Genomic DNA, 27,144 nt, shown 5'->3' with positions numbered 1-27,144 from the left:
TCGCCAGGTTAGGGAGCTCCTGGGTGAGCTGGGGTCGGAGTATGGAGATGGAATTTACCCTTGTGAGGTGCTAATATGCTTGCACAGTTCTCCAACTTGAGGGAGGAGGTAAAGCTACGTTTACAGTCTGGTTTGAGGAAGAACCACAGCACAGCCCGTATAAAGGTTCTAAATGGCATCAGGGGCAATCAAGACTCCCAACAGCTCCCAGTCTAGATCTTAGTGGATCTTAGTGCTTGTGATTGATCAGGTTTTATTAGAGAGACTCAGGAATCTGGCCGGCGTCTCTGCTGATGTTTTGAAGTGGTTCAGTTCTTTTCTCACAGATCGACGCTTCTTTGTAAGTATGGATACACGTTCCTCAGGAACCCATGAAGTCAGCTGTGGGGTTCCCCAAGGATCGGTTTTAGGCCCAATCCTTTTTAATCTTGACATGCTGCCACTCGGGGACGTCCTCAGGAGACATGGCATCAGCTTCCATAGCTATGCTGATGACACACAGCTGTATGTGGAGGTGTCTCCTGAGGACACGAGGACAACTGATGCCCTTCTTAACTGTATTTTAGATATTAAGTCTTGGACGGCAGCAAACGTCCTTCAGCTCAACCAGGACAAAACACATGTTCTAGTTCTCGGTCCTGAAGGGCAGAGAGACAAACTTTTACCCAAACTGTTGGATTTGAACCATCTTCATCCGTACAGAACCCGGCCCTGACTTTTGACTCTGAGCTTCATTCGATCTCACACATCAAACATGTGACAAAGACTGTTTTTATCAGCTGAAGAACTCAGCCAGACTCCGCCCACTTCTCTCTCAGCCAAGGCTGGAGGTGCTAATGTTTTTACCTCCTGAAGGCTGGACTATTGTACCGCCCTGCTCTCTGGTCTCCCAAAAAACTTTATCAACTCTCCAACTCCTACAGAACTCTGCTGCCGGAGTGCTGACGAGGACCAGAGGGCGGCCCACATCACGCCTGTTTTTAAAATCGCTGCATCGGCTCCCCGCTGGCTTCAGGATGGATTTTAATGTTCTTTATTAGTTTTTAAGTGTCTTAACGCTTTTGCACCCTCCTATTAGTCTGGTCTACTTTTACCGTATCGGCCCCCACGGACCCTGAGGTCCTCCAGCGACGGCCTTTTAGTGGTGCCTAGAACCAGGACCAAGACCCCTGGGGGGGCTGCATTCAGCTCCTATGGCCCCCGTCTGTGGAACAGCCTGCCGGGGAGCCTCAGGGCTGCAGAGACCCTTGAGGCTTTTAAAAAAAAAGTTTAAAACTCACCTTTTAATCAGGCTTTTTAACAGATTTTTATAGATGTGTATATATATATAGATATATATACAGTATATCTATATCTATCTATCTATCTATCTATCTATCTATCTATCTATAGAGAGAGAGAGAGAGAGAGAGAGAGAGAGAGAGAGAGAGATCTGTGGTTAGAGGCTGTGCCACTCCCAGTGTGGACGGCCCCCAAATGTGTCCCTTTCCTCACCTTAGTCCTCAGTGTCCTGCCATGTCTCCATACCACTAGGCTTGTGTGTGTGTGTGTGTGTTCATTTTTTCTATTGTATCTTTGCACTGTTTTTAAATCATGTTCAGCACTTTGTTTGACATTAAGTGTACAAAAAGTGCTTTACAAATAAAGTTGATTTATGATTGAAGACATGTACTGAATGTCTGCGCCAACACAAGACGACTTGTCTGAAGTTTAGGATTCCTGTGGTCTGGAGGGACAAAACACGTCACTACTTCTGTACAATGTCTATTACTCAATTTACAGATATCGAAGGTTGGAACATATAATCAATACATTGTGTTGGTAAATCATTTTTTCTCAAAAACCTATTTCTGGTGAGAAATATTAACAAAAATCAACTCCATGTTGGATTGATTGTCGAACATTTAATAACAGCAGGAAAACATTTAATAACAGCAGGAATACATTTAATAACAGAACAAACACATTTAATAACAGAACAAACACATTTAATAACAGCAGGAATACATTTAATAACAGAACAAACACATTTAATAACAGTACGAAAACATTTAATAACAGAACAAACACATTTAATAACAGTACGAAAACATTTAATAACAGAACGAAAACATTTAATAGCAGTAGGAAAACATTTAATAGCAGTAGGAAAACATTTAATAGCAGTAGGAAAACATTTAATAACAGCAGGAAAAACATTTACTAACAGTAGGAAAACATTTAATAACAGTAGGACCACCCAGACCTCTGGGACCAGAACGGACCAGCTCAGCCGAAAATCACTTTGCTGCAGACCCAGGTGTAGAGGCAGACCCAGGTGTAGAGGCAGACCCAGGTGTAGAAGCAGACCCAGGTGTAGAAGCAGACCCAGGTGTAGAGGCAGAACCAGGCTTTAGAAGCAGACCCAGGTGTAGAGGCAGAACCAGGCTTTAGAAGCAGACCCAGGTGTAGAAGCAGACCAAGGTGTAGAGGCAGACCCAGATGTAGAAGCAGACCCAGGTGTAGAGGCAGAACCAGGCTTTAGAAGCAGACCCAGGTGTAGAAGCAGACCCAGGTGTAGAGGCAGAACCAGGCTTTAGAAGCAGACCCAGGTGTAGAAGCAGACCAAGGTGTAGAGGCAGACCCAGGTGTAGAAGCAGACCCAGGTGTAGAGGCAGAACCAGGCTTTAGAAGCAGACCCAGGTGTAGAAGCAGACCCAGGTGTAGAGGCAGAACCAGGCTTTAGAAGCAGACCCAGGTGTAGAAGCAGACCCAGGCTTTAGAAGCAGACCCACGTGTAGAAGCAGACTCAGGCTTTAGAAGCAGACCCAGGTGTAGAAGCAGAACCAGGTGTAGAGGCAGACCCAGGTGTAGAAGTAGACCCAGGTCTAGAAGCGGTGGTCTGGATCAGAGCCCCTCAGGTTACAGGTCCTGGCCCAGCTGGGAGATCTGGTCCAGCAGGAAGTCCACGTCCTTCTGCTGGGTCGCCGGGTTGGAGAAGACGCAGCGGAAGAAGTTGACTTTGTCTCCCAGCGGCTGGTAGCCAATCAGAACGTAGCCCTTCTCCATCATCCTGCCTTTGATCCGTGGCGCCACCTGCAGGAACAGTTTCAGAATAATCAGATAAAGGTACAGGGGGTAGATAAAGACTCAAGGCTCCCCACCATAGACAGAACAAAGAGTAGGCCTTTACAGGGCGGCCATCTTGGACCAGTGACAATCGCTCCTGCAGCGCAGTACATCTCTAGAGGAATGACCTGAGTAAAGCTGATCCACAATTATCATGGAGGTGGTTTATAACTAGAGTCAGACATTATATATATATATATAGAGAGAGAGAGAGAGAGAGAGAGAGAGAGAGAGAGAGAGAGAGAGAGAGAGAGAGAGAGAGAGAGAGAGAGAGAGAGAGAGAGAGAGAGAGAGAGAGAGAGAGAGAGAGAGAGAGAGAGAGAGAGAGAGAGAGAGAGAGAGAGAGAGAGAGAGAGAGAGATGTAAATAGAACAAAAGAAACCCAGAAAACTTTCAGATGTGTTCAGGTTTTATTGACATTATTGCTCAGGACTATGGCAGTACATTGCATTTGACAATTATTATTGTATAATTGTACTACTACAGTATTATTGTTATTGCTACTCTTTTAATTATTATATTCTCATATTATTATTATATTTTATATTTACTGGTATTCTCATTGTACAATTATTATTACTATAGTATTCTTATATTATATTACCTTATTATAATGATCTAATGCTGTTTATTATTATAGTTTTTATTATTGTATTTTAGTTACTGGATTCTGATATTATTATTGATAGTATTATTATAACCATTACTACGGCTGAGTATAGCCAGTAACCTAATTATGACAATACAGTGATTCTGCGGTATATTACAATATCTGTCTCACTGAAGAAATTCAGAATTTATTGACTGAACCCACTTCACATGAATTACAGCCCAGTAAAACACTCTAACCCACTGAACACAGTGTATACTGCAAATTAACACACTAAACAAAGTGTATACTGCTCTTTAACACACACTAAACAAAGTGTATACTGCTCTTTAACACACACTAAACACAGTGTATACTGCACATTAACTCATTTAAAACACAGTGTATACTGCACATTAACACACTAAACAAAGTGTATACTGCACATTAATGCACACTGACCACTACTAGTCACATTTCCTTGTGTTGTGTTTAAGACTTTAAGGGAAGACTGATACAAAATTCAACTTATAATTCTACTTAGAGATTGAGGAGTACCTCATTCCATCGTCAATGTTCATTCACCCCTGCCTCCACCACCACCAGTCCAAGATGGCAGCGCTGTTGACGTCTCCCTCCCCAGATAATGAGGCGTCTATGTATATAATGTCTATGCTTCCCACAACTTGGGACACAAAACCTCTTAAAACCTGCCGACCAGCAGAGAAACATGACGTCTAAATCCCCAGAAGCAGAGAATCTGTGAAGCAGCCAAACCCAGAGCCGCCGCTACACAACCGGCTGAAACCACCTGCAGTATCGCAGCAAGCCCCGGTCACTGACGGTTCCTCTGGCAGTAGAACGTGAAGGAATAAATGAGGGCTTGGTCCATTTCTGAAATTGATCCACTTGCTGTCCGACCAATAGCCACAGTCTGACCAGTAGCCACAGTCTGACCAGTACCCACAATCTGACCAGTAACCAGAGTCTGACAACAAGCCAGAGTCTGACCAGTAGCCATAATCTGATCAGTAGCCACAATCTGACCAGTAGCCACAGTCTGACCAACAAGCCACAATCTGACCAGTAGCCACAGTCTGACCAGTAGCCATAATCTGATCAGTAGCCACAATCTGACCAGTAGCCACAGTCTGACTAACAAGCCACAATCTGACCAGTAGCCACAGTCTGACCAACAAGCCACAATCTGACCAGTAGCCAGTGTCTCCAATATGTTTGCCCCACTCAGCAGCACGCTGGTTGAGAAGGACACGCTGGTTATTGGCTCCTCTATAGTGAGACACGTTAACCTAGGACAACCAGCGGCCACAGTTAGCTGCCTGCCTGGGGCCAGAGCAGGCGACATAGAGTCCCAGCTAAAGCTAATGACCAAGAGTAAACAGAGATTTAAAGGGATTATAATCCACTGCGGTGGAAACAACGTTCGCCTGAAGAAGTCTGAGGTCCTCAAAGCTAACGTAGAGTCAGTGTGCACATACGCGCGGACCATTTCAGACGAAGTAGTTTTCTCTGGCCCCCTCCCAAACCTCATCAGTGATCAGATGTTTAGCCGCACCTCATCTTTTAACCGCTGGCTGTCAGGGTGGTGTCCCAGTAACTCGGTAGGCTTCAGTAATAAATGGAAGTCCTTCTGGGGCAAGCCTGGTCTCATCAGGAGGGACAGCATCCATCCCACGTTGGATGGAGCGTACCTCTTATCTAGAAACAGAGTTAAAAGCTTAGCTCCTCCATCCTGACGTAGCAGAGTGGGGACCAGGCAACAGATTCACAGTCCTACACGCCTCTCTGAGTTTCCCTCTCGGCAGTCACCAACCATAGCTAACTTAGTCAAACATCCCATAGAGACTGTGTCTATCCCTCGGACCACCACAAGTATAAAACTATCTAAACCTAGGAAAACAACTTCTAATGACTACAAAAACTTCATCCGTATCAAGTGTGAAACTAGACAAAATCAAGACAAAAGAATGAAATGTGGTTTCCTAAACATTAGATCTTTATCATCCAAAGCTCTTCTAGGCAATGATCTGATAAGCGAACACAACATTGATCTCTTTGGATGAACAGAAACCTGGCTATGTAAAGATGAGTATGTTAGTCTAAATGAAGCCTCCCCTCCAAGTCATATTAACACTCAAATAGCTGGTGAAAGTGGTGGAGGAGGGTGGAGGCAGCCATCTAGAACTCTCAGTTACTAATTAATATTAACCCAAAATCCAACTTAGTTCTTTTGAGAGTCTGAGCATGACCATGCCACACCCGTCAAATAAAATAGTAAATTCTGTAGAATTTGTAATCATTTATCGTCCTCCTGGACCTTGTTCAACTTTTCTAACTGAATTCTCTGAATTGTTGTCAGATCTAGCCCTGACTAAAGATAAGGTTATCATGGTAGGAGACTTCAATGTTCATGTTGACCTAGAAAATGATAGTTTCAGTACCAGCTTTAGATCTACACTTGACTCTCTAGGTTTCTCTCAGGTAGTAGACGGGCCTACCCATAAACATCTCCACACCCTAGACCTCATTCTAACCTATGGTTTGAATATAGAGCGTCTGACCGTCTCTCCTCACAATGATTTCCTGTCAGATCACTTCTTAATAACCTTTGACTTTGTTCTAAATAGTTATAACCCTCCGGTTAAAGCCGTGTTAACCAGGTCTCTCTCTGATAACATAGTAACTAAATTCAAGGAAAGAATTCCCTCTGCTATAGAATCAGTAGTGAATCTTCCTGACCCGTATACTGTTGCTAGCTCAGATATTGAATACCTAACAAACAGTCTGACAGATATGCTAAAAACAACGTTAGACGACATAGCTCCTCAAAAAATGAAACTGAAAAAACAGGAAAAGTCCTCCCCATGGTTTAACTCATCAACCCGCCAGCTTAAACAACGCTCCCGTAGATTAGAAAGAACTTGGCGTTCAACAAAAACAGACCTAGATTATATAGCCTGGAAGGATAGCTTCAAAACTTATAAGAAAGCTCTGAGTAGAAGTAGAACTAATTACTACTCATCCTTAATAGAGGAAAACAAAAACAACCCTCGCTTTCTTTTCAGTACTGTAGCCAAACTGACCAAGAACCAAAATAGCGTGGAGCCCACCATTCCTATCAATATATGTAGTGAGGACTTCATGAAGTTCTTTCAAAATAAAATGACAAGGCTTAGGGATAACATCCATCAAACCCTACCGTCTGTTAGCCCCATAACAGAGGAACTGGTTAAACCTAACAGTCATCTGGAATGCTTTCAGCAAATACAACTAGTCCAACTAAACTCCCTTATTTCTTCTGCTAAACCAACTACTAGCCTGTTGGACCCAATTCCTACTAGAATTCTGAAAGAGGCACTGCCACTAATCAATAATTCTATACTCGCAATTATTAACCAGTCTCTAACAATAGGCTATGTGCCACAATCCTTTAAACTAGCAGTTATTAAACCTCTCATTAAGAAGCCAAACTTAGACACAAGCCTTCTCTCAAACTACAGGCCCATCTCCAACCTTCCTTTCCTGTCAAAGGTTCTGGAGAAAGTAGTGGCTAAACAACTCCAGGATTATCTGCAGGAGAATAATCTGTTAGAGGACCTTCAGTCCGGCTTCAGAATGAACCACAGTACAGAGACTGCACTGCTAAAAGTTACTAATGACCTTCTAATGGCCTCAGATAGAGCTCTTCTATCTGCTTTACTTCTTCTGGACCTTAGTGCCGCATTTGATACTGTCCATCATAATATACTTTTAAGGAGATTAGAAGATGCCGTCGGCATTAAAAACTTAGCCTTAAACTGGTTTAAATCATATTTATCTGACCGGTTTCAATTTGTTCATGTAAATAACAAATCTTCAATGCATGAACGGGTCCTGTGTGGAGTACCACAAGGCTCCGTCCTCAGACCCATATTGTTTAATCTCTATATGTTACCACTCGGAAATATTATTAGGAAACACAGCATTAACTTTCATTGTTATGCAGATGATACTCAGCTATATTTATCAGTTAAAGCCAATCAGGCCGACCAACTTGTTAAACTAGAGTCCTGCCTCAGGGACGTTAAGTCCTGGATGTCTATCAACTTCTTAATGCTCAACACATCCAAGACTGAGGTTCTAATCCTAGGTCCTAAAAAGCTCAGGGATTACTTTTCAGATAGTCTGATTACCTTAGATAATATTACCTTAACCTCTAACAGTGATATTAGGAACCTGGGTGTTATTTTTGATCAGGATCTGTCCTTTATGTCCCATGTTAAACATGTCTCCAGGACAGCCTTCTTCCATCTAAGGAATATTGCAAAAATGAGAAACTTCTTGTCCTTCAAAGATGCAGAAAAAATGCTTCCTGCCTTTGTGACTTCAAGATTAGATGATTGTAACTCCCTAATGTCAGGCTGTCCAAACTCCTCTGTTAGGATCTTCCAGCTAGTGCAGAACGCTGCTGCAGGTTTACTAACCAGAACTGGAAGAAGAGAGCACATCTCCCCAGTCTTAGCATCCTTACACTGGCTTCACATCAAATCTAGAATAGAATTCAACATCCTTCTGATCACATATAAAACTCTTCATCACCAGGCTCCGTCCTATATCGAGAAACTTCTAGAAGTGTCTCACCCTCCACGAGCCCTTGGCTCTGAGGATGCAGGACTGTTGGTAATCCCTAAAGTCCTTCAAAGTAAAAGAGGAGGCAGGAGTTTCAGCCATATGGCTCCTTTACTCTGGAATCAACTAGCAGCCTCGGTCCGAAGGGCGACACCCTTAGTTTATTTAAGAGGAGACTAAAAACCTTCCTCTTTGATAAAGCTTCTCATTAGGAATAAAATAGGAGCACTAAGTTGAGCTGCTCTAGGCCTAGACTGCTGAGGGGATTTCCTCTCTCCCGTTAAAGGGAGGAACTCTACATTTGGAGGTTCTGTTTCTTGTCTTTCTTTCTTTCTCTCTGTGTAACAACATTACTGTAGACACCAGACACTGCCGCCGTCTTTTTTATCCCTGACAGGAGGAGAGCAGGATCCAGGGGATCAGACCCAAGACTCCCAGAGTGGAGTTACCACGGTCCTACTACCCGACCCCACCACAGCACCGGGACCCCACCGCAACGGCACGGCCCTTAAACTCCAGACTGAGATTGGTTCATCATCAGACCAACGCTCATCATAGACTTTTCTTAGTATTTGTACTTATCTGGCCTGTCTGCCACTCTCTCTCTCTCTCTTCTATTCCTCTCTCTCCCTGTCCTATCCCATGTACTTCTCCCCCAACCGGTCAAGGCGGATGGCCGTCCTTCCAGAGTCTAGGGTCCGCCCCACGCTTTCTTCCTGAAGAGGGAGTTCTTATGAAGTTCTCTTCTCTTCCACAATCTGACAACAAGCCAGAATCTGATCAGTAGCCATAATCTGACAACAAGCCACAGTCTGACCAGTAGCCAAAATCTGACCAGTGGCCACAGTCTGAAAACAAGCCACAGTCTGACAACAAGCCACAGTCTGACCAGTAGCCGCAATCTGACCAGTAGCCACAGTCTGACCAGTAGCCGCAATCTGACCAGTAGCCACAATCTGACAACAAGCCACAGTCTGACCAGTAGCCATAATCTGACCAGTAGCCACAGTCTGACCAGTAGCCGCAATCTGACCAGTAGCCACAATCTGACCAGTAGCCACAGTCTGACCAGTGGCCACAGTCTGACCAGTAGCTGCAATCGGACCAGTAGCCACAGTCTGACCAGTAGCCTCAATCTGACCAGTAGCCTCAATCTGACCAGTAGCCACAGTCTGACAACAAGCCACAGTCTGACCAGTAGCCGCAATCGGACCAGTAGCCACAGTCTGATCAGTAGCCACAGTCAGACCAGTAGCCACAATCTGACCAGTAGCCACAGTCAGACCAGTAGCCTCAATCTGACCAGTAGCCACAGTCTGAAAACAAGCCACAATCTGACAACAAGCCACAGTCTGACCAGTAGCCACAATCTGACCAGTAGCCACAGTCTGACCAGTAGCCACAATCTGACAACAAGCCACAGTCTGACCAGTAGCCACAATCTGACCAGTAGCCACAATCTGACAACAAGCCACAGTCTGACAACAAGCCACAATCTGACCAGTAGCCACAATCTGACAACAAGCCACAGTCTGACAACAAGCCACAGTCTGACCAGCCATATCTTGTAACCCAGACCCCCCCTTCCTGTAACACAGACCCTCCATATCCTAGAAAGAGCTTGAAGTTCGCTTTTTAAAACCTCAAGTCAGAATTTGAAATCCCAGAATAAGACTTTTCCAAATAGTGTGAATTCTCCACCTTTCCACTATCCTGAAGAGGGAAGGCCTGGCTCTGTGGAGCTGTGTTAGAGTACCACCGCTCCACAGAGGGAAGGCCTGGCTCTGTGGAGCTGTGTCAGAGTACCACCGCTCCACAGAGGGAAGGCCTAGCTCTGTAGAGCTGTGTCAGAGTATCACCGCAGGGAAGGCCTGGCTCTGTGGAGCTGTGTCAGAGTACCACCGCTCCACAGAGGGAAGGCCTGGCTCTGTGGAGCTGTGTTAGAGTACCACCGCTCCACAGAGGGAAGGCCTGGCTCTGTGGAGCTGTGTCAGAGTACCACCGCTCCACAGAGGGAAGGCCTGGCTCTGTGGAGCTGTGTTAGAACACCACCGCTCCTCTTTGACCTCACTTTAGACCAGAAGGCAAAAGGATTTAGGACACGAAGTTAGAGAAGCTGTGTGGGACTCCATATGTCTTCACCCCTCTGCCATATCATAAAATCACTGAAGACAATTCTAACTTTAAGCTCAGGACATATCTAATCCCGCTTCGCATGAGCAGCATGGTCACACATTCTTCCTCTGAATGTCTCCGTTGTACAACATGAACAGGCTCAGTGGGAATGCAGAAATCGAAAGCATTCTGAAACCCGGCTGGACTGTGAACCAGTGAGCTTTCTCTTTGGCACAGAACTGGACAGGACACTGGATCCCACAGGCACCGACAGGATTCCCAGGATATCTCCAATGGCAGGGAAAAGCATCCTGCTGCACTGAAACCCCAACATCCAAACTCTCCAAACTCTGAGGGTGGAGCGGCGGATGCTCATGTCTTCACAGAGATCTGGAAACTTTGCTTCAACCCCTGAGTTTTTATATTCATATTTCATTTTTCATTTCACATTAAAAAAAAAAAAACGACTGTTCACCATTGTGACCGTGGTCTGTACCCCAATGTTTAGTTGTTTTTTAAATTGGTGCTTGTTTAAGAAGAAAAAAATAAGTTATACTTCTTCCTCCCCCTTTTCGAACATATGACACACACATTGTAAAAGAAGAGTGTGTGTGGGGTGAACTCTGGATCACTCATCCCAGTGAGTGATCCAGAGTGTGTATGGAGTGAACTCTGGATCATTCATCCCAATGAGTGATCCAGAGTGTGTATGGAGTGAACTCTGGATCATTCATCCCAATGAGTGATCCAGAGTGTGTGTGGAGTGAACTCTGGATCATTTATCCCAGTGAGTGATCCAGAGTGTGTGTGGAGTGAACTCTGGATCACTCACTGGGATGAATGTCTCTTTTTTATTCATTCTCTTTGTTTCTCTTGATTCTTTTGTTTTAATCTTTTGTTCAGAATCTTCAGGAATGAATGAATGAATGAATGAATGAATGAATGAATGAATGAATGAATGAATGAATGAATGAATACGGGGTCCACGTCCTGCAGGAACAGGGTCGGTCTGAGTCTGGATGTGTGTCACTACCTGGTGCAGCCGGCGGTCTCGCTCTGGTCCAGGATCCAGTCCTTGTAGACTGGGAGGGATGTACCAGAAACACACGTTGCTGTGTTCAGGCTGCCAACAAACAAACAAGAAAACACAATCAAACACATGGTACTGTGTTCAGGCTGCCAACAAACAAACAAGAAAACACAAACAAACACATGGTACTGTGTTCAGGCTGCCAACAAACAAACAAGAAAACACAAACAAACACATGGTACTGTGTTCAGGCTGCCAACAAACAAATATACAATCGCACACAACTCATGATGTGTCTGATCAGACTCACTTTGCTTTTGAAGACCAGCTGGAAGTCCGTCCTCTTCTGCAGCTCGTCGTACAAATACTCTGCGTTTTCCAAGCACCTGTTGACCTGAGAGCCGAAACCCTCCGAACCCTGAACCAGAGGGTGAAACACATCGTGACAGGCCCCCGTCAACGTCACACCGTGACATACTGTCAACTCCATCAACAACACCAACATATACATATACATACATACTCTTCACTTCTTTTTCTATTCAACTTCATGTTGTCATCTCAGGTCTGACACCAGAGGCCTGGACTACGACCCGTGATAAACATACCAGGATATCTCTGTTACCTAGATTAATTTACCAGGATATCTCTGTTGTCTGGATTAACATACCGGGATATCTCTGTTACCTGGATTAACATACCAGGATATCTCTGTTACCTAGATTAACATACCAGGATATCTCTGTTACCTGGATTAATTTACCGGGATATCTCTGTTACCTAGATTAACATACCAGGATATCTCTGTTACCTGGATTAACATACCTGGATATCTCTGTTACCTGGATTAACATACCAGGATATCTCTGTTACCTGGATTAACATACCAGTATATCTCTGTTGTCTGGATTAACATACCAGGATATCTCTGTTGTCTGGATTAACATACCAGGATATCTCTGTTACCTGGATTAACATACCAGGATATCTCTGTTGTCTGGATTAACATACCAGGATATCTCTGTTACCTGGATTAACATACCAGAATATCTCTGTTACCTAGATTAACATTCCCGGGATATCTCTGTTGTCTGGATTAACATACCAGGATATCTCTGTTGCCTGGATTAACATACCGGGATATCTCTGTAACCTAGATTAACATACCAGGATATCTCTGTTACCTGGATTAACGTATCAGAATATCTGTTTCCTGGATTAACGTATCAGGATATCTCTGGATTAACAGACCAGGATATCTCTGTTGTCTGGATTAACATATCCAGGATATCTCTGTTACCTAGATTAACTAACCCAGACATTCTGGAGCATTAACAGGAAGCAGGTTATCACCTCACAAGTTCAACCAGAGTTTCCCTCCAGGATCAAAGCGTTCACATGAAAGGTGCGGAGCTTGCAGCGTGTGACCAATCACAGAGGGAGAAACCCTACAGAGCAGCTGACTTTACCATAGAGGAGCAGTTAATCTCTGAGATTATGAAGAATTCCAACACATCCAGCAGCTCAAAGCAACACAGTAGAAGTAAAAGTAGAAGTTGTTTATTGTAACTCTAGCAATGTGTTAGCAGTGTTAGCAGTGAAATGTTGTGACGGCAGTAAAAACACACACACAATGGTAGAAAATATAATACGAAAGGTAAGATATAAATAATAAAATATGTACAACTAAGAAGTATTTACAAGTAGTGGAGAAGGGAGTGTAGCAGCTGTGCAAATTGTTCAGTCTGTGTGGAGGGTGGGGTGGCAATGGTTCTCACAGCCTGTGGGTAGAAGCTGTGCCTGAGGCGGTTTGTGACTCGGTGTTAGGAGGCTTCCTAAAGGAGTAAGTAAAGGTGTTAGGAGGCTTCCTAAAGGAGTGAGTGAATGGTGTTAGGAGGCTTCCTAAAGGAGTTAAGGAAAGGTGTTAGGAGGCTTCCTAAAGGAGTTAGTGAAAGGTGTTAGGAGACTCCCTAAAGGAGTGAGTGAAAGGTGTTAGGAGGCTTCCTAAAGGAGTTAGTGAAAGGTGTTAGGAGGCTTCCTAAAGGAGTTAAGGAAAGGTGTTAGGAGGCTTCTTAAAGGAGTGAGTGAAAGGTGTTAGGAGGCTTCCTAAAGGAGTTAAGGAAAGGTGTTAGGAAGCTTCCTAAAGGAGTTAAGGAAAGGTGTTAGGAGGCTTCCTAAAGGAGTTAGTGAAAGGTGTTAGGAGGCTTCCTAAAGGAGTGAGTGAAAGGTGTTAGGAGGCTTCCTAAAGGAGTTAGGGAAAGGTGTTAGGAGGCTTCCTAAAGGAGTGAGTGAAAGGTGTTAGGAGGCTTCCTAAAGGAGTTAAGGAAAGGTGTTAGGAGGCTTCCTAAAGGAGTTAGTGAAAGGTGTTAGGAGACTCCCTAAAGGAGTGAGTGAAAGGTGTTAGGAGGCATCATAAAGGAGTGAGTGAAAGGTGTTAGGAGGCTTCCTAAAGGAGTTAAGGAAAGGTGTTAGGAGGCTTCCTAAAGGAGTGAGTGAAAGGTGTTAGGAGGCTTCCTAAAGGAGTTAGTGAAAGGTGTTAGGAGGCTTCCTAAAGGAGTTAGTGAAAGGTGTTAGGAGACTCCCTAAAGGAGTGAGTGAAAGGTGTTAGGAGGCATCATAAAGGAGTGAGTGAAAGGTGTTAGGAGGCATCATAAAGGAGTGAGTGAAAGGTGTTAGGAGGCTTCCTAAAGGTGTTAGTGAAAGGTGTTAGGAGGCTTCCTAAAGGAGTGAGTGAAAGGTGTTAGGAGGCTTCCTAAAGGAGTTAAGGAAAGGTGTTAGGAGGCTTCCTAAAGGAGTGAGTGAAAGGTGTTAGGAGGCTTCCTAAAGGAGTTAAGGAAAGGTGTTAGGAGGCTTCCTAAAGGAGTGAGTGAAAGGTGTTAGGAGGCTTCCTAAAGGAGTGAGTGAAAGGGGTTAGGAGGCTTCCTAAAGGAGTTAAGGAAAGGTGTTAGGAGGCTTCCTAAAGGAGTTAGTGAAAGGTGTTAGGAGGCTTCCTAAAGGAGTTAGTAAAGGTGATCACGGTGGTGAGGCAGTCAGACTTTCACTTAGTGACGTCATAATAAAGCGACGGCGGCTCTAGTTAGTGACGTCTGCCATGGTGGGGAAAGAACTACAAGTTTCTGTAAATGAACTACAAAAAGTTCATCTGGATTCTAGATGATTTCAAGTGGTTCTAGGCAGATTATTGCTTTAGTAACTTACATGATCTGCTCCTTTTTCAGTCATCCTGAGTTTCTCTGAACGCTCCGATGAGCGGGTTCCTTTAAATGTTGTCGCTGCAAGGAATTCTGAGGAACATGAGCTGGTCTGCTTTGGTAAAGGAAGCATCAGTGGTTCCTAGGCCAAAGGAGGTTCTAAAGGAAGCATCAGTGGTTCCGAGGCCAAAGGAGGTTCTACAGGGAGCATCAGTGGTTCCTAAGCTAAAGGAGGTTCTAAAGGAAGCATCAGTGGTTCCTAAGCTAAAGGAGGTTCTAAAGGAAGCATCAGTGGTTCCTAAGCTAAAGAACGGTCTAAAGGATCTATCAGTGGTTCCTAACCTACAGGAGGCTCTAAAGGAAGCATCAGTGGCTCCTAAGCTAAAGGAGGTTCTAAAGGACGCCTCAGTGGTTCCTAGGCTGAAGGAGGTTCTAAAGGATCTATCAGTGGTTCCTAACCTACAGGAGGCTCTAAAGGAAGCATCAGTGGTTCCTAGGCTAAAGGAGGTTCTAAAGGAAGCATCAGTGGTTCCTAAGCTAAAGGAGGTTCTAAAGGACGCCTCAGTGGTTCCTAGGCTGAAGGAGGTTCTAAAGGATCTATCAGTGGTTCCTAACCTACAGGAGGCTCTAAAGGAAGCATCAGTGGTTCCTAGGCTAAAGGAGGTTCTAAAGGAAGCATCAGTGGTTCCTAAGCTAAAGGAGGTTCTAAAGGACGCCTCAGTGGTTCCTGGGCTAAAGGAGGCTCTAAAGGAAGCATCAGCGAATTTTACATATTTATGGGACTTGGGTAGGGCAGACTTCAGGTTGGCATGATTGAGGTCCCCAGTTGCTATGACGACCCTGTCTGGTTGTGCTGCAAGTTGCCGGTTGATGGCGAGGTGTAGCGTATACGGCTGTGATCAGTATCGATGTAAACTAATACACACAAATATATCGGTCTGCACTGCAGCATCATGTATTCAATGTCCAGAGCTTCCTCACTGCTCTTCTTTTACTTTACATTTTACATCCACTTGTTCTGAGGCGGAGGTTCCTCTGTGTGAGTGTGTTTCCTGTTGGAATATTAATTCATCACCGTGACGACAGGAGAAGTTCTGCTTCCATTAATTCATGGTTCTGGAGTTCTGTCAGCGTGAGCATTATTATTAAGCTCATTATTCCAGATCAATCCTCGAGAAGCCAAACAGACTTGGAACAAGTCAAGAACAAGAACAAGAACAAGAACAAGAACAAGAACAAGAACAAGAACAAGAACAAGAACAAGAACAAGAACAAGAACAAGAACAAAAACAAAAACCAGAACCTCCTTCAAAGCTCAGAGACCAGGATTTATTGGGTTCTGTCTAAAATATTGTTCTAGATACTTTCTCCTCTCCGCTCCACTGCAGCTCAGAGCTGAACCTGCCCACCAATCACCATCATTTAAGAATGGGCGGGGCATTACTCAAGAGATCTGATTGGTCAGGAGGCGGAGCTTTACACTCACTGTAATCTTATCCAGAACATATCCTGCTCCGGAGCAGGTTAGACATTCAGAGTCAGTTACCATGGTGATTTATCCTGGGAAGAAGTGAACCAGCGTCATAGTACGGAAAACCTGAGTTAATCCTGATGTTACCCCCATAAGAGAAAACCAAAGTTAATCCTGAAGTTACCTCCATAAGAGAAAATCAGAGTTAATCCTAAAGTTACCTCCATAACAGAAAACCAGAGTTAATCCTGAAGTTACCCAGATAACAGAAAACCAGAGTTAATCCTAAAGTTACCTCCATAACAGAAAACCAGAGTTAATCCTGAAGTTACCTCCATAAGAGAAAATCAGAGTTTAATCCTGAAGTTAACTGGATAAGAGAAAACCAGAGTTAATCCTGAAGTAACGTGGATAAGACAAAACCAGAGTTAATCCTGAAGATACCTAGATTAGAGAAAACCAGAGTTAATCCTGAAGAGAGAAGCAGAGGTCATCTTAGAGTTACATCAATTATAAAGAAATCTAGCGTCGTAGTACAGACCTCTGGTTATCCATTTATCTCCCTCATCCCTGCTTTCTTACCCACCTTCATCACCACCTTTCCCCCCTCATGCCCCCGCACCCCTCTTAATGACTCCAACTCCATCCTCACCCCTCCCTCACCCATCATCAAAATCAATACCTTTGATTTCCACATCAGCCAGAACTTGAAGACGTCGACATGCCGTCCACACTGGATGCTCTTGTCACCGGTGTCGTAGCTCACATCGTAGGGCTTGTCTGTCTGGAACAGGTACTCTGCTCCCAGCTTGTTACACTCCTGCAACAGGCCCTGGACACCAGGGAACAGGCAGCATGGACACCAGGGAACAGGCAGTATGGACACAAGGGAACAGGCAGCGTACATACAAATTACCAGGCAGCAGCGTTGACACAACGGAACAGGTCGTGTTCAAGCTAGGGAACGGACAGCGTGGACACGAGGGAAAAAGCAGCATGGACACGAGAGAACACACACCATTGACACAAGGGAACAGACAGTGGAAATATGAGGAAACAGGCAACATGGACTCGAGGGAACAGGCAGCAGCGTGGACACAAGGGAACAGGCAGCGTGGACACAAGGGAACAGGCAGCGTGGACACAAGGGAACAGGCAGCGTGGACACGAGGGGACAGGCAGCATGGACACAAGGGAACAGGCAGCTTGGACACGAGGGGACAGGCAGCATGGACACAAGGGAACAGGCAGCTTGGACACGAGGGGACAGGCTGCATGGACACAAGGGAACAGGCAGCATGGACACCGATGGAACAGGCAGCGTGGACACGAGGAAACAGGCAGCATGGACACCGAGGGAAAAGGCAGCATGGACACTGAGGAAACAGGCAGCATGGACACTGAGGGAACAGGCAGACAGGTGGACCAGAACAATACAAACAAACAAGGCAGGTGGACCAGAACGAGACAGCCGTGCTACTAAAAGGAAGTTTGGGCAAAGTGGTGAAACCTTTACAGTCCTCATGGTTCATGGTGGGAGAATCATGAATTCACTCCCAAATCACTAAAATAATTGATGATTTGTTTTCAACTAGATTAGACAGAACATCTTTGTGGAGGCTCAGACGTTACAGTCATCATGCCTGATGTCGACTGGCTGTCTGACTGAAGGTCAGTCTGAAGGTCGACTAGCTGACTGACTGAAGGTCAGTCTGATTTCGACTAGCTGACTGACTGAAGGTCAGTCTGAAGGTCGACTAGCTGACTGACTGAAGGTCAGTCTGATTTCGACTAGCTGACTGACTGAAGGTCAGTCTGAAGGTAGAATAGCCGACTGACTGAAAGTCAGTCTGATTTGTCCTTTTTGGGTGAAATGGGATGAAATTCATTACAAACTGCATTTGATAACAGATCAGGAGGGATTAGTCAGTCTGTCCACACTAATCAAAGTACCAGCAGTATTACTGTGCTTGGTGATAATCTCAGAAAAGGAAGATTGTCTGGCCCTTTTCAGTTCTAGGTTATTCATGCTAAGTGTTTCTTTAAAGATGTCATAATGAACTCCACCTGCAAAAAGGTCACATCATCATCAAACCAACAGACTCGTGTGGACATTATGTTGTCTGCAGGTTTGAGAAGATTTGGATGAAAACTTTTCAGGAAACATTCATTCAAATGAATAGGTTTGACCTGATGGTGGCGCTAGAAGACAGGCCACCTCACTCATTTTCAAGGGTTATTTATGTATTCAATATATAAACAAAGTGCCTGAAACTAAAACCTGGACAACAGTTTTATATAAATCATTTTCTGGAGGCAAACATGTCTGAAGTCAAATTGACCTTGAGGGTAAAAGGTGGGAGTAAAATGTGAGGTTAATAGGAGGGTTAATGTACATTTCATGGGACTACATGTTCAAATAAAATATAGAAAAGAAAAGAAACACTATTTAATGAGTGAGCATGTTCTCCAACAGAGAGAGAGAGAGAGAGAGAGAGAGAGAGAGAGAGCGAGAGAGAGAGAGAGAGAGAGAGAAACCTTGCAGCAGAAGAAGGAAAAGTCCAGTCCAGGTGACAGAGCGCCACAATCACCTGCAGACTGGAACAACATTCAACAACAGCATGTCACCAATTTAAAAGAATAGACAAACCAGACGGAGGGGGCAGCACTCTGTCTGCACTGGGGGGGTAAAGGGTCAGAGAGGAAACACGGATCTCTACATGCCATCATGGCATATGAACATGAGGAGAGAAGAGAGGAGAGAGGCTCCGTGGATCAGTCCGTTTGTCCAGCAGTCAAACTGCAGCAGCTCAACAACAATCTGAAGCAGAGCTTTGATTTCTTACTTTTTTCTTAACCAGTATGGCGGAGCACTGCAGGGGGACACACATCATCTTATGAGGGTTCCAGGTTACAGAAGATGCTCTGAAAATAATCACAAATATTATTACTAGGGCCACTACCAGTACACTCTGTCAGCAAACTGTCAGGGATATTATCACACGGATTTACAGCAAATGTACAAATGTAAGCAAAATAATGTGTGACATGATATAATTAACCAAAAGTGACCACGACTCCTGTAATGAAGCATCAGCAGTGCTATCTCACATGTTATACATGCAACCTGCAACCTGTTATACCTGTTAACAGAAAACTTCAACCTGTGTACAGAGACATGCAACCTGTGTACAGAGACATGAAACCTGTGTACAGAACCATGAAACCTGTGTCACGGTCAGGTGAGGCCAGCCAGCTCATTGTGTAGCAGCTGACTATGTGTTCTGTCTTTATGGTCCGGTCATCCTGCAGCTCACACACACTGTGTCGTGGTAGCCAGAGTGTGGAGTGTAGAGATGCGTACCGTTCGATGCCATGCAGTTTGAGCCGGTGTCGGTCTGACATCAGCAGGCCGCCGCCCCACGCTGCCTGTGGAAACACATCGGCTTTGGCTTTGAAAGAGGTCCAACCACTCAAACAAGCAGCATCAATGTTCCTGTTTGACAAGTGTGAGCTGAATGTACCAGAATCCAATATTCACCAGGAACTAATGCAAACATGACATCATAGTGAAGCTAGGATTAACGCTAACCCTCTTTAAAGAAACGTATAAGCTACAAAAGGTTGAAATGAGAATTCACGTACCTCAGCCTCTTGTGAATAACATTACGAATGACTACAATAAACTGAGTAATGTGAGTACTCATCATGAGTGACTTTCATTGTTGGTGTACTTACTCTACATGATCTTCTTTTGTTTTTTTACTTAGTTTTGATTTTGATTTTAGCAAGTTTTACAAAGTACACATTCATTAACACACTTTACAACTAGATAGATAGATAGATAGATAGATAGATAGATAGATAGATAGATAGATAGATAGATAGATAGATAGATAGATAGATAGATAGATAGATAGATAGATAGATAGATAGATAGATAGATAGATAGATAGATGAAATAATCACAGTGTGTCCAGCCGAGGGTCCGCGGTAGCAGCGGCAAAATTGGTCTTCATCTTTCAACAAAAACTTCACTTTGTAGCCTTAAAAAATGTAAATTGTTCCAATTGGAAGATTTCAGACTTTCTACATCCTCATATCATGTGTTGGTGTCTCCAGTTGTCGCCATTTAATTGTGGTACATTTGACCGCTGCTGTAGTCAGAATTTGAAAAAGATATTTCTGAGCTCTATTACTATCTGTTGGTAAGAACCCAAGTAGTGCCACCTTTGGATCTTTTCTAATATTTTTTTGAAATATTACTCTTAATGCCTCAAAGATTTTTTTCCAAACATGTTTGTAATTTCAGACAAGTCCAGAATATATGAATGTGATTCCCGATCTCATTGTTACAGTTCTTCCAGTAGGTGTCAAGGTACTGAGGGTTAGGGTACTGTGGGTTAGGGTACTGGGTACTGAGGGGAGGGTATGGGGTACTAGGTTAGGGTACTGTGGGTTGGAGTACTGTGGGTTAGGGTACTGGGTACTTAGGGGAGGGTACGGGTACTAGGTTAGGGTACTATGGGTTGGAGTACTGTGGGTTAGGGTACTGGGTGTTGTGGGTTAGAGTACTGTGGGTTAGGGTACTGGGTAGTGAGGGGAGGGTATGGGTACTAGGTTAGGGTACTGTGGGTTGGAGTACTGTGGGTTAGGGTACTGGGTGTTGTGGGTTAGAGTACTGGGTACTGTAGTTAGGGTGCTGTGGGTTAGGGTACTGGGGACTGTAGTTAGGGTACTGTGGGTTAGGGTACTGGGCACTGTGGGTTAGGGTACTGGGTACTGTAGTTAGGGTACTGTGGGTTCGGGTACTGGGCACTGTAGTTAGGGTACTGGGTACTGTAGTTAGGGTACTGTGGGTTAGGGTACTGGGTACTGTGGGTTAGAGTACTGGGTACTGTAGTTAGGGTACTGTGGGTTAGGGTACTGGGCACTGTGGGTTAGGGTACTGGGTACTGTAGTTAGGGTACTGGGCACTGTAGTTAGGGTACTGGATACTGTAGTTAGGGTACGGTGGGTTAGGGTACTGGGCACTGTGGGTTAGAGTACTGGGCACTGTAGTTAGGGTACTGGGTACTGTAGTTAGGGTACTGGGCACTGTAGTTAGGGTACTGGATACTGTAGTTAGGGTACGGTGGGTTAGGGTACTGGGCACTGTGGGTTAGAGTACTGGGTACTGTAGTTAGGGTGCTGTGGGTTAGGGTACTGGGTACTGTAGTTAGGGTACTGGGTACTGTAGTTAGGGTACTGTGGGTTAGGGTACTGGGCACTGTGGGTTAGAGTACTGGGTACTGTAGTTAGGGTACTGTGGGTTAGGGTACTGGGCACTGTGGGTTAGAGTACTGGGTACTGTAGTTAGGGTACTGTGGGTTAGGGTACTGGGCACTTTGGGTTAGGGTACTGGGTACTGTAGTTAGGGTACTGTGGGTTAGGGTACTGGGCACTTTGGGTTAGGGTACTGGGTACTGTAGTTAGGGTACTGTGGGTTAGGGTACTGGTGAGAGTGGACACCCCTGTCTGGTGCCTCTCTCAAGATTGAACCTTGAGGACATTTGGTCATTGGTTTTAACACAGGCACTGGGTGAGGTGGACAGGATCTTTATCCAGGAGAGGTCATTTTCTCTAAATCCAAATTTTCATAGTGCAGCGAGTAGAAATTTCCAATTTACCCCATCAAAGGCTTTTTCTGCATCTAAGGAGGTGATAATGGCCTTTTGTTTATTGTTAGTGGAGTGGTCTATAAGATTAATTAATCTACGTGTATTGTTAGTGGAGTGGTCTATAAGATTAATTAATCTATGTGTATTGTTAGTGGAGTGGTCTATAAGATTAATTAATCTACGTGTATTGTTAGTGGAGTGGTCTATAAAATTAATTAATCTACGTGTATTGTTAGTAGAGTGGTCTATAAGATTAATTAATCTACGTGTATTAGTGGAGTGGTCTATAAGATTAATTAATCTATGTGTATAATTAGTAGCGTGGTCTATAAGATTAATTAATCTACGTGTATAATTAGTGGAGTGGTCTATAAGATTAATTAATCTATGTGTATAATTAGTGGAGTGGTCTATAAGATTAATTAATCTATGTGTATTGTTAGTGGAGTGGTCTATAAGATTAATTAATCTACGTGTATAATTAGTGGAGTGGTCTATAAGATTAATTAATCTATGTGTATAATTAGTGGAGTGGTCTATAAGATTAATTAATCTATGTGTATTGTTAGTAGAATCGCTCTGGGTCTGTGATTGTGTCTTTACAAGACAATTATATTTTATTGTTGATTAATGTAGCTCCGCCTCTCTGCTGGGCATTCTACCAAGCTGAGTGTGTGTGAGGGAACTGTGGTGAAATCAGTTTGTGATGTCCTGTGGTAGGTGTGTGTGTCTCTTGTAACAAGACAATGTCTCTTGTAACAAGATGATGTCTCTTGTAACAAGACAATGTCTCTTGTAACAAGACAATGTCTGCCTGGAGTTGGTTTAAGTGTTCAAAAACTTTTTGTCTTTTTATTTGCGTGTCCATTCCTCGTACACTCCAGGGGAGAAAGCTGAACCTGTTCCTAGTTACACTCATTTTCTGTGTCTGTGTGTGTGTGTGTGTGTGTGTGTGTGTGTGTGTGTGTGTGTGTGTGTGTGTGTGTGTGTGTGTGTGTGTGTGTGTGTGTGTGTGTGTGTGTGTGTGTGTGTGTGTGTGTGTGTGTGTGTGTGTGTGTGTGACTGGCTATTCAAACAGGAGTGTGTGTCTGCCAATATATGAGTGTGTGATATGGTGGCAGTTGATTGTGATGTGGAGGTTTTAATGTGGTGAAAACAGTGAGTATGTATTGTTATTAAAACGAGGGAGGAGGTAGAGGAATAGAGAGAAAAGTGAGAAACCAAAAACAGAAAAGAATTCAGTGTTTTTTTCTTTCTTTTTTCCATCCCAGCGCTGACGATGCAAGTCCAGGATAATTATTACTACAACAATATTGTAAACATCGTGTACATTAATGATGTAATATTAATTAGCTTCGCTTTAATAGAGGTTGTTCATGATGTTTACTGATGTTACTGTTAAATACTTACCTGGACCTGAGTACACCTGTGATGTGTGTGTTAGAGTGGTTATACTCAGTGTGTGAGGACCATCAGTAGAGCCAGGGGGGGACGGCGGGGTCCCGGTACAGCTGGCCGTTGACATAGAGCCTGTCCACGGTGAGGACGGCTCGGGATCCCTCAGCGATGAGCAGCGGCGGTCCAGGATGTCCTTCAGGAACTGCTCGTTGACACTGAAGTCCGTCCCTCACAGTTCCCTGCCGTGACTCTTCACCTGCTCTTTCTGATTAAAATGTTCAAACGGCGACGACGGGCCGCAGGCGCTGGTTGTCCTGTCGTCTTGCTCCCAGGCGGTGGATGCGGGCGCTGGTTGTCCTGTCGTCTTCGAAGACGAGGTTGTCCCGCATGCTGCAACTCTGGAGATCGAGGATGGACTCCTTCATCTTCTTGCTCTCCTCCGTCAGCCCGGTCAGTCCTTTGCTCAGTGACTTCACCTCGTCCCGAAGTCCCTGGTTCTCAGTTCCACCACCTGCTGCTGGCTGAACTCCAGCGAGTCCCGGAGAGCCTGGAACTCGTGGTGGAGCACCTCGACCAGAGCGAGCCGGGCATCGAAGCTGGACAGCTTGGTGTTGATGCTGTCCAGGATGTCCTCGAACTTTTTGGACGGCGAGGAACTCATGGGTGGAGACAGCTCTGGCGGCTTCTTTAGGGTGACGAGGTCTGCGGAGTCTTGCACATTACGAGATGATCGTAGCACTGGTCCAAGTCGGCTTGAAGGTCTTCTAATGTGTCTTCTTCCAGCGTTGTGGGTGAGCTTCTCAGTCTCAAGGTAGAGGGTTCATGTCCCACGCCGGGCGCCACCTTCCTGTGGGCTCTCCACCTGCAGGAAGGTTCTTAATGGTGCAATGTGATCTGGGTGACGGTGCTCAGACTGACACCCCCACCACCCGGGAACGGATAAGAGGGAGAAGATGGATGGATGGAGGGATGGATTATTTCATTTTATTTTTTCTGTTTTTAGTGCTGTTAAGCACCTTGTGACTCGTGTCTGGGAAAGGTGCTATATATATAAAATTCTATTCTAGTCCATCCGACCAGGCCGACAGTCTGTCCTCCACTGCCGGGACGTCTGCCACCACCTTGTTCACCTCCAAGGTAATTGTGGCTATGCTGTTAGCAGTCTGGGTTTTGGGCCCTTCCTCTTCCTCTGTCATAGTGTTTTTCAGCTCCACTCTTCTGATGGAGGACATGTCCTGACTCAGGGAGGAAAGAATGTCAAAGAATGTCCTCCCTGATGGACACAACGTCCATGGTTGAACCTTTGGCTGGTTGTGTGGAGGCCGCTTCAATCCGTCTCCAAGGGGTTGGGCCCTGCAGTCGCACGTCCGCCAAAGTTCTATTTGCAGAGATTTGATGCCATTTAGGTCGGCTTTGGTCCTTCTATACTTGAGTTTCTGTTATGTGTTTCAATATTTTCAGTGCTGTATATGTGTAGTTAAATATTTATGTCATTTGAATATGGAAATTGTGAGGAATCTGCAGGAGCTCCAAAAAAACTTGTATTTTGACTTAATCCTGAATAATGAGTGCAGTGTCAGAGAATGGAAGTGTGTGTGTGTGTGTGTGTGTGTGTGTGTGTGTGTGTGTGTGTGTGTGTGTGTGTGTGTGTGTGTGTGTGTGTGTGTGTGTGTGTGTGTGTGTGTGTGTGTGTGTGTGTGTGTGTGTGTGTGTGTGTGTGTGTGTGTGTGTGTGACTTACGTCCACGTGCATCCAAAGAGAGTGTGTTTGACAGATGTCTGCCACGGCAGTGAGCGGGTCGAAGGCTCCGTACACGGTGGTGCCGGCGGTGGCGTTGACGTAGAACGGCACCAGACACTGCAGAGAAAGACACAAGTCTCTGTACCGTCCTGTAAAGCAGGATCCACAGGAACACACTGAAAACTGATCATCACCTTTTCTTTAGCTGCAGCAATGGAAGACTCCAGCTCAGCAGGAATCATTTTACCTCTGAAGAGAAGAAAGCAGGTGGTTGTTTCCTCTGCATGTTGAATGGAAATCTCCTTGTTTGTTTCACAATCATCACGTGACACTTTTCAGAAAATAAACTGGAAGTTAAACTGCGTCACCAGTGAGAATCAGGTGCTGGTTTTGGAGGTGATCTCCATGTGTGCATTTACCCTAACCCTAACCCTAACCCTAACCCTGACTCTAACCTTCTAACTCTATCTCTAACCCTAAGCCTCTAACTCTAACTTTCGAACTCTATCTCTAACCCTAAATACACTCTAACCCTAAGCCTCTAGCGCTAACCCTCTAACCCCTCTAACCCTAAGCCTCTAACTCTAATCATCTAACTCTATCTCTAACCCTAAACACGCTCTAACCCTAACCCTCTAACCCTAACCCTCTAACTCTAACCATCTAACTCTATCTCTAACCCTAAACACGCTCTAACCCTAACCCTCTAACCCTAACCCTCTAACTCTAACCATCTAACTCTATCTCTAACCCTAAACACGCTCTAACCCTAACCCTCTAACCCTAACCCTCTAACTCTAACCATCTAACTCTATCTCTAACCCTAAACACGCTCTAACCCTAACCCTCTAGCCCTAACCCTTGTAACAAGGGATGTGGAAAAAAAAAGGCAGCGTATACTTGTCCGGTCACGGAACTGAAACAACTTTGGCTATTTGTCTGGCAAACACTGTGATTGATTGATCGCCATGACGTCACTGACTGTGATTTTTCCGACTGAGCATGTACATAGATTATATGGTAATGTTGCCGTCATCCCCGCTGTGCATTGTGTGTAACACCCTGAGTCGAGGTGACTCAGAATATCGTTTATAGAGTTTCTTTTCCTCCGTTTAGTAAAATGCTTAAATACACCATGTAGCCCTGTGGGGGGGCGGTGGCTCCGCGCCGGGGCTCTGGGGGCCATCAGTGGCTGGGACGTCGTGGCCTGGGTGGTTGGTGGCTCTGCGGGCTCGAGGGGGTGCTAGCCTCTATGCTGAGGGGCTGCGGCCTTTCCTGGGGAGTGCTGGGGATGTGTGTGATGGGGCTCTGCTCTGGGCCGGGGGTGCTCCCACTGGGGTGGGGTGGGGGTGCTGGGTGTCGGGCTGAGGGGTGCGGGGGGTGGGGCGTCGGGGCCCTGGGGGTGGAATTCCTCCCCCTTTCTGGTGGGGGTGCCCGCTGCGGCGCCAGGGGTGGGTCCTCCCTCTGCCCTTCCTCCCCCGGTGGGGCCGCTGGCTGGCCCCTGCAGCCGCGCTCCGGGTCTGCCTCACTCCCGGATCTGGGTGGGTGAGGGACAGGTGGGGTCCGGGTTCTGGATGACAACTGACTGAGAGTGACCTCCAGGGCCTGAAATATGGGAGGTGTGTGTGTGTGTGTGTGTGTGTGTGTGTGTGTGTGTGTGTGTGTGTGTGTGTGTGTGTGTGTGTGTGTGTGTGTGTGTGTGTGTGTGAGGGTGGGTTCCCTAACCACTGGCTTCGCACTGGGCCATGCGGGTCTTAGACTCTGCTGTCTGGCCGTTGGGTGGGGTGGGGGCTTCCTGCCCGGGTCCTCTTACGGCGCCTTGTCGGGGCCCTCCCTGCCTTACCTCACCTTACTTCACTCCACAATAGGGAACAGTGGGGCGGTGCCTAGGGTGGGGGGTCCAGGCTGCTTAACTGCGGTCTGGGTCCTCCTCCGACTTTGCACCACACACAATTTTAACCACACCGAGTCACGCAGGGTCTTGATGGGGTAAGCCGCTTTCGGGGTTCTGCCGCTTGTCAGCGGTAGAACGCCCGGGCCCCGCGGCCCCCAATTTTAAACCGCACCATAGACACACACATTGCACCCACTTCTTCAAAACACAAAGACACACCCCTACATGCATCCAACACGCCACAGGGTGGGGGGGCGGGGGATGTGGCTCCCCCCAGAATCTCCCGCTGAGGTCTCACCCCGGCCCGGGTTGAGTACGG

At 45.5% G+C, this 27,144-nt stretch overlaps 1 protein-coding gene across 1 annotated transcript in view; it reads right to left on the bottom strand.

The window, feature by feature from the left end:
* Positions 1-1,886: 1,886 nt before the first annotated feature.
* gad3 (glutamate decarboxylase 3) overlaps positions 1,887-27,144 on the bottom strand; it is a 47,019-nt gene continuing 21,761 nt past the window's right edge. Inside the window, exons 9-16 of the mRNA XM_080466106.1 lie at positions 25,126-25,180; positions 24,932-25,048; positions 19,498-19,562; positions 18,980-19,058; positions 16,816-16,965; positions 11,782-11,889; positions 11,475-11,564; positions 1,887-3,075 (exon numbers count right to left, since the gene is read on the bottom strand). Coding sequence (XP_080322232.1) covers positions 2,902-3,075; positions 11,475-11,564; positions 11,782-11,889; positions 16,816-16,965; positions 18,980-19,058; positions 19,498-19,562; positions 24,932-25,048; positions 25,126-25,180 — 838 coding nt within the window. The 3' untranslated portion in view covers positions 1,887-2,901. The remainder of the gene's footprint in view (positions 3,076-11,474; positions 11,565-11,781; positions 11,890-16,815; positions 16,966-18,979; positions 19,059-19,497; positions 19,563-24,931; positions 25,049-25,125; positions 25,181-27,144) is intronic.

Source organism: Lipophrys pholis, assembly GCF_963383615.2.
Source record: "Lipophrys pholis genome assembly, chromosome: 1".
Classification (NCBI taxonomy): Eukaryota; Metazoa; Chordata; class Actinopteri; order Blenniiformes; family Blenniidae; genus Lipophrys; species Lipophrys pholis.
Note: the sequence above shows the minus strand (reverse complement) of the source record. Positions and strands in the feature narration are given on the sequence as shown.